This window comes from Sipha flava, unplaced genomic scaffold (assembly GCF_003268045.1).
Source record: "Sipha flava isolate LNK unplaced genomic scaffold, YSA_version1 42_pilon_pilon, whole genome shotgun sequence".
NCBI lineage: Eukaryota > Metazoa > Arthropoda > Insecta > Hemiptera > Aphididae > Sipha > Sipha flava.
In genome coordinates, this window is record NW_020273159.1 from 1,617,010 (window position 1) to 1,625,525 (window position 8,516).

Genomic DNA, 8,516 nt, shown 5'->3' on the forward strand with positions numbered 1-8,516 from the left:
CGAACACTAATATAATTCATGTATATTGCGTTCAACTACCGACTTTTAATATGATTAATTAGATTTTGATTTCTATTTTCAATAATGTGATTTCTGTCATAACGGTTTGATGTTTAAATCAAGAAATTGATTTCAATTTATCGAAGGTCGTACGGGGTTCCATGCATACATGACATAGTTTTTAAATAATGATGAATATTACTGAAACATAAGACACTTTTATGTACGTTTTTTTACTTATTAAATGGTTTAAAATGTTTGATTGATTTGATTTGACTTGATTTATGATGAACCCAATTTCCTTTAAAATCCTGAACAAATAAAACGCAGTAAAATCATATACTGCTTTATTGGTTGTCAACTTTTTATAAGCGTGGCTTGTAACTCAAAATCTTTCCTTTAGATACGGTTTTCACGTGTAAACTAAAAAGTGTACACTAAAAAGCGTGGTAATTTATACAGCTTAGTACACATGACATCTATAGAAGAATTCAATTTATTGTTTAAAGTGAGTAAATTTCATCTAGTAAATCTGTATACATTTAAATCTAAAGGATATAGGCAGAGTTAACTCACCCGAAAAAGTAAGTAAATTTCAACTAGTATACGTTTGAGTAAATCTATATGTATACACTAAACATATTATGAGAATTTTAACCTTTAAACATAGTAAATTTCAATTTAATTTAGTTGAATACGTGCTGTTCAGTAAGTCCCAAGATTTTCAACTTATTTTTATTAAATCGTATGTTACAATAAATTACGAAAGCTCAAGTAGTAGAACGTTATTTATTATCTGTGATTGTTATTCATTTGTTTATTTTATAGATAACACAATCATCATAATTCAACAAACATTATCTTTTATAGTATAAAAAGTGATGTTAATAGCGTTTTATTTTTATTTTTTATTAAGTTAAAGATACTATAAAAGTGTGAGATATAACTATTGTTTTTTTAATTCTGAGTAATATCAACTACATCCAAATAATAACATGCAATTTTGTGCCTATTTATCATAGTTTTTTTCTCATTGTGAATATAAATATAATTAAAAATGTTTTTTGCACTTTCATCATCTGACTACGGAAAATAACGCGTAATATTTATTTACTGATTGGATTGTTTGAATTTTTTTTTATAAGTGTTGTAATTGTTGTAATAGGTAGTTAAATGAATTTTCAATATGATATTATAATACAGAAAACTGTGATGAATTTGTATCATTTGTAAGTAACATATTCTACGTAGATACTTAGACATTCGTATTAGAGGTATTTAGTTTTAATATAATTTATTTTTTTTAAATAAAAATATGTTTAAATATTATTTCAGAAGGATTCAAAGATATAAATATATTTTTCTGAGGACTTTAAAAGTATAAAAGAAATTGTAACTAGATAACTTAAGATAGTGATGTAGAGTACTTACAGTTTTTCAAAACTTTGCTGTGGGGTTAATTTTAAAAAATGTCTAAGTGTCTATTCAAAACAATAAGTGACCTGTAAAGGTCTCTCTTTATTTTAGTTTGTTAAAAAAAAAACTCTTATAGAACTTTAAAATATCTGAAGTAATCTGTCAATTTTGTAAAGTTGTTGCTTTTAAATAAATAGATTTAAAAACGATAAAATTATTTCAATCAAATATATGTACATATATATTAAAAAATTAAAATAATAATTAGCTATCGCTATCTAGCCATACTTTTAACTATCATTGAAAAATTATTTTTTTAATTTAATTAAAATAAGACATTCTTAGCCCATGAGGGCTATTTAAATCTACAGATATATACAGAATCATAATTTTTAACGGTATTAACATGATGGTAATAGAATATATACAATAGTAGTGATGACTAATTAAGTTGGTTATTTGTTATGGTTATACAAAAATTATAAAATATGTATATTTTGGTGTATTTAAATGTATAATGTATATACTGTTTCAAGAATTCAGAGAATCAAAATTCTTTAACAAATTATAAATTGTCATAAACAAAAACAAAATATACTGTGTGTTTTAATAATGGCTTCTTATGAAAAAAAAAAAAACTAAAATTATTGAATAAAATTTTTATCGTTCATGAATTATTAATTTACCAGGTACTTAGACTAAATAATTTTTTAATATATTATATTTATATATTTCTGGGACTCAAAGGTTTAAATAAAAATCAAAAATTAAATTAATATTTTTCTGCACATTATTTTGTTACGTATTAATTACACAATGATTTATTGATCATGAAAAAATATTATTTAAGTTTCCTTTTCAACTTAATCAATAGTTTTTACACGTCCTATTAATCAATGTGTAAATTATATTTATTACATAACAATGAAATTGTGTTAAAAACTTTTATTTATCACATTTATTTTACATTCTAAGAAATTATTTATATATTGAACAATAAATAAATTAAGTTCTCAAATATTTACAGAATTATACTATTAATCAAAAAGTAGGAAAGCGTAAAAAGTTTTAAAATTATTGTTTTGAATAAAACATTTTTAAACGTAAAACTCTTAAGAAAAATAAACTTTTTTGTTATCAAATATTTTATAAGAAATATTATACGGAAAAAAAAACTTGATTTCAAGAAAAAATTAATTAATTTTATTGGCTGTGTTAAAAAGCTACTTAATAAGTAAATTATTTAATATAAAACATTTGTTTTTCGTTATTCTCTGCACATAATATTGGAATGTTATTTTCATAAATGATTACGCAAAAACTGTATTTGAATTTAAAAAAAAAGTGTTATAAGTACAGTCTGTAATGTATGCGTTCAATTTTCAATTTGTAGAATTGCTATACAAAACTTTTTTAGATTTTTTACAGCCACAAAATATATTTACTGAAAACTTCGTTTCCCTAAAAAACTAAAAAAGTACAAATTATATGGTGACATGTGTGTTGGACACACTTTTCGCTTTACTATCACGGTGAAATTCAATGGTCTAAAGTACATAACTATTATTATTATCATCGACAAAGTTCGATTAGTTTTACAAACTTTCGGTGGTTATATTACTGAAATATTTTAAATTTAGATTATATGTATTGTTCTATTACTTATGTAATTCCTTTAAAATGTCAAGTAAAATATCTTAATTTTATAATAATTTAAATACAACACAACTATTTACAAATAACCTTGTAACAAAATTGACTATTATTTTAGAGTATACTAATATTTTTGATAAGTATAAATCTTTTACTCATGATATTTTAAATTAATCCTGAAAACAATAACAAGAATATTGTCAACCAATTTTCACAAGTTTCATAATTCTATAATTAAAATATAAATGGTTAACATGTTTAAAATTATATAGTACAATATGTAAATTATACTTTCTAAATAAATAATTGGGGAGTGTTTTAAGTTTCTATATGTTTATTATTCTTTTTTTATTTCAAAACAATAAGCAATATTGATTCTGTTTTAAACAACAATTACCACTTTTTTTAAAAAATTTTCCAAAAATTTCTGAAATATAATCTTTATATTTCACAAAAACTTTTTCTAAAAGTGTCATCTGCGTTCAATTTTCGATCCATAGTTAGAACTTTGGGACCCTCGTTCAATATTTGTCCAACAAAGTGATCACAGGCGTACTAAAAAAACAACAAAAAAAACACATAATTGTAAAAACAATCGTTATTACAATTGATCAGGAATATTATTTATCAATTTCGGTAAAATATTTTTCAATCTCCGGAGAGTATTTTTAATGTTGTAATGTTGTTGGAAAAAAAAGTAAAGAATTAACGATATTTTTAAATTTGATCGTTTATGCAATCTTTGAAAAAATACCAAATTATAAAAACGTTAGTAATTTGTATGAAACATCATTATTTTTATATTATTTGAACGATAACACTGACGGGTGTAACGAGCATAGCAAATCGTTTTCGCATACTCGTTTAAGAGCTAAGGGAACTTTTTCAAGTTGAAAGGACGTTATCTTAGTCAGGGTTGTCGTTAGCAAATATTGATGGCGGGAGAGGATGGGTTGTAAATATACAAATTTGCCGACTACTTTTTAAAACAAAATTCTACAACAAAAATATTACTTAATTTGTTGATGATTTCCGACTATATAAATAGGTCATTCATGTGGGGGGTATGCGACCTCCTCCCTTCACCATCCTTTATTGCTGGCCCTGATCCTAGTGAGTAACACGCGCTTGCAGTAGTATACGTACATTCAATATATTATATGACCCACGCCACTTTGGTGGCTCTGTCCGTCGATAGATGGCTAGGCCCGATCACGCTGACTGAAGCCATAGGCGCGTGGGCCTCAGGCCCGGGTCAATCGGGGTCGTACTTGCAGTCGATATGCACCAGAACGGCGGTGGCGAGCAGCGTGAGCAACGTTAACGAGATGAGTATGGCGGCCAGCACGGCGATCTGCCCGTTTCGGAACAGCGACCGGGCCGAGACATACAGCAGACAGGCGTGCAGGAGACAGGCGACCAGCCACAGCGATGTGAGCGCCACCGCTGACCGGACGGTGGGCCCCAGAAATCGGAACGGTTGCAGTCGCGGATCGCATTGCTGCGGTCTATAACCACCGAAACCGTGACTCATGTATATGCTTCCAGCTGCAACGAACGGTGAATCTATGTTAGTAATAATATTATATCCTTTACGTGATAATAATAATATTATAATAACTTTTTTATAATATTACGTTCCACACTATATTGGTTTTATTTTCCAAAAATTTCCCCGAAAAGATTAATCTAAAAGGGAATATGTATATAAATTATAAATGTATATATTATACAACGATTTGTTTTATTTTGCAGTATTGGTAACATCAGAATTGAATGAATTTGCGAACTGACTGAGTCGCAGGACCTATCGATTTGGTGGATATACGATTAAGTGCAGACACATAGCTAAGGGACGCCCTGGGGTGGCCCGGCCACTTGAAATATTTATAGGCCATTATATTGTTGAAATACCCGAGGTTCAGATAATTGAGTAAAAATGTTAAACCTTATTTTAAAATTTCTATTATGTTATTTGTTATTGTAATAGTATTATCTTGAACCCTGTGTTCTATGTTAACATGACGAATACAAAATAATATGAACATATCAGCTTGTTATTTATCGCATCTGACGCAATTCGAACATTATGGTCAGATTGTCAGAGCTCATCATATTATATAATAATACGATTATATTATAATCGTTAATTCATTATTCACATATATATTACTAGCAGAATCGGCAAACGTTATTTTGTTCAAAAAAATCTCTTAACCTATTTCGTATCAGTGAAAAGCTTATTCTTTCGGATCAACTTAATGGCACACAAAACATTTAATAAAAATCAGTCCAACCGTTTAGGAGAAGTTCAGTGACATACGAATAGAAGAAATAAATATTTTACAGTTAAATCTCTAGATTTGTAAAAACTAGTTTTAACTAGTCAAAACTAGTTTTTTTTGTCTCTATACGTAATGTACCAGAAGAAGAAGCCTGGAAAGAAAAACCTCGCATTGAAACCAATTTTACACAATAAATTCAATAGTATATGTCAAATTGATTTCATAGATATGTAGTCACAACTAGAACTGTGCGATTATTTTAAAAAATATTAATATAGTCGAATAATCGAATAATCAAATAACCGAATAGCTTATTTTTTTTATCCATGAATAAGAGATACCTTTTAATTAACGTAATAAAATGTATTAAGTTCAATAAATTATTGGGATAATATATCAATAGAGAAAATAAAAATTTAATTAAAGTACAAAAATCAAGTATTTCAATGACGGGTCGCAAGAAATTTCCTTTGATGAAGCTATGTTTTTTGCTGCATGGGTTACACTTGGATGGATTCTTTTCAGTGAAGCACCTTGTGATATACAATATTTTTCGTTTTTATTATCGACTAAGTGTTAAGCCGATTTGATTGGTTGACTGAAGTTTTTATCGAGAAATAAATAATCCAATAACATTATTTGGACGAAATTACACACATGGACTATAATTCGGTGTTTTCTGTTATTGCAAATTCATCTCTTGTACAGAAATCTGTAAGTGTCGTTTTTGGAGGAAAATATAGTCACTCTTGAATATTATTTTTAGTAAAATAGACAAGTTCATTATTTTTTAGGTGCACACTAAAGTGTGGTTCATATACGTCTTTTCTGTGGTTATAACAACATAAAACTACAATTGCCCGTTTGGGCCTTATCAAGGTTACTGATGCTTCTCTTTCCTTTTTTTCACGACAAAAAGTAGCCTATATTTTTCTCCGTGGTCTAATCTATCTCTATACTCCATTTCATTACAATTGGTCCAGCCATTCTTGAGTTATAAATAGCTTAACTAACCCGACTTTTTTTTATTTATACAAATATATACAATATATTTAATATAAATATACAGTAATACAATAAATATGCCACCTTATGAAGTCATGTTTGGTGTTGACCCAATAGTTGGACTCAAATCATCAAACCTGCTCGATTATGTTATTGATACCATTAAAGTTGAGAATGATGTTGACAAACTAACAGACACCAGGCGTGAAGATAAAATTGCCCAGGAAGCAATAGGTATACATCGTTATGTAAAAATGTTTTTTTTAATATGTTTCAGGTACGAATTTTTAGTCTCTTTCAGTATGTCCAAGTATAAGTAAAGTTCGAAAAAAAGCTTGTGGAAATTTGGAAAAACAGGCAACTCGCATGACAATTAATCGGACAAAAAGTATTCGACAGTTGATATTGGTATTAAAGTTATAATTCGTATTCCAAATATTGATAAAATCAAAACAGTTCTTCGTAATCTAATTGGAGTGTTGTTAGAAGAAACAGAAATTAATTTTTGCAGAATTGGAACTAAAGACGGATTTTCGGAAAACTTTCTTGCAGGTATGTCCATCATCACCATTTCCCACTAAATATTATAAAATAAGTAAAATGACAGTAATTAATAAAATTATTTTCGGTCTAAATTTAGTTTTTGCACGGAAGTGTTTTTCGCTGCCGATCAAGTTCCAGACAATAATATTATTCTTCGCACAATCGCAGCTAAAGCTTTAACGGTATTAGGACAAAGTTTTACGGGGTGTATTTGCAAAAAGTCATGCGGGACAAATCTCTACCTATGTATGAAAAAAATGATGTAACTCTAAATGCTACAATAACTTTGTCTTGTCAAAAAAAAAAAAATAATAAAAACTATACTTATTAAAAATTGAATTTTCTTAAAAAATTGTATTTTAAAATTAGTATCAATATTGAAGTCTTGTTCAATTCTACAGTTAATTTCATAGTTTGTACTTGTTAAACCTAGTTTTGACGAATTTTAGCTTTTAACTGTGATTCCGAAATTGAAATCATGGTTAATTTTAGTTTTAACTAGTCAATATCCGTTTTGATGAAATTTATTTATGAAAAGTAGTATTAACTACTTAAAAATTAATTTTGACGAAGTTTTACTATAACATATATATAAAGAAAGGTTTATATAATAAAACTTTGGAAATTATCTAATTTATTTGTTTATTTAAATGTAGAGTCTTAATACCTTTTATACTTTGTTACTATGATATTATATTGAAAAGAGGAAGACTTACTCAGATTAGTTTCTTCATAATCTCAAATTTGAATAAAAAATAATTTCATTATTCATTGACTCATCATTTAGAACCTAAATTTGTATTATAGAATAGAAGGAGGGGGACGTAAATGTTGACTACTATACTAAGATAAACGTTCACGATAATAAGGCCACCCTAACTGTGTAATCTTAGCTATGTGCCTTATTAAATTAATATGAAATGACTATATGATTTAATGATTGATTCAATATTTATAACGAATTTCTCGGCAATGTTATTAATTTGTTCTCTACCAACAAAAAATCAACATTCGTTTCTAATAGCTCATATGACCATCCATTAATATGACTCAAAAATTATTGATTTTCGACCTTGTCTTGTAATGTCGTGAATAAAAGCTTTAGAGTACGCGGGAGTAAATATTTGAAAGTGATTACTGAAAGAAAACTAGGAAATTCAATATATTCTAATAGCTTTATCCAGATTTATTCCTTAGTAAAAATTACCTATTTATAAGTACAACATTTGTAATTAATTTTTATTTTTGTTTCATATGTATACAAGTATATAAACATAAGCTTGATAATTGATTTTAGAATATTTTAAAATTAATGATATTATCAATGTACAGAATTTGAATTAAATATAGCTGTAATAAATAACATCTTAATGACATTTTATTACGTTTTTTTATAATTGTTATTTCGTAAATTATCCAGGTTAAAATTAACGGGAACTTTTTTCCGGGGATTTTTTTACCGTTTACGGCACGCCCATTTTAATTTTTATATACCTACATTAAATAAATTCAAGTAGGTATCTAACTAAAGTCATTAATGTACATTTATGATTTGTATTTTAAGTACTCATATAATTTTTTAATTCTGTTCGTGTTTGTATATATGTAGATAAA

The 8,516-nt window shown here is 27.2% G+C and overlaps 1 protein-coding gene and 1 long non-coding RNA gene across 2 annotated transcripts in view; one reads left to right on the forward strand and one right to left on the reverse strand.

Annotated features, from left to right (window-relative positions):
* The first annotated feature begins 903 nt into the window (after window positions 1–903).
* LOC112689174 lies at window positions 904–4,354 on the forward strand. The gene is made up of 3 exons (XR_003149103.1): window positions 904–1,099; window positions 1,166–1,229; window positions 4,268–4,354. It is a non-coding gene; the product is annotated as an uncharacterized LOC112689174 (long non-coding RNA).
* The window catches only part of LOC112689173, a 77,980-nt gene continuing 72,938 nt past the window's right edge, over window positions 3,475–8,516 (reverse strand). The window contains exons 4-5 of the mRNA XM_025562742.1: window positions 4,216–4,617; window positions 3,475–3,624 (exon numbers count right to left, since the gene is read on the reverse strand). Coding sequence (XP_025418527.1) covers window positions 4,325–4,617 — 293 coding nt within the window. The 3' untranslated portion in view covers window positions 3,475–3,624; window positions 4,216–4,324. The remainder of the gene's footprint in view (window positions 3,625–4,215; window positions 4,618–8,516) is intronic.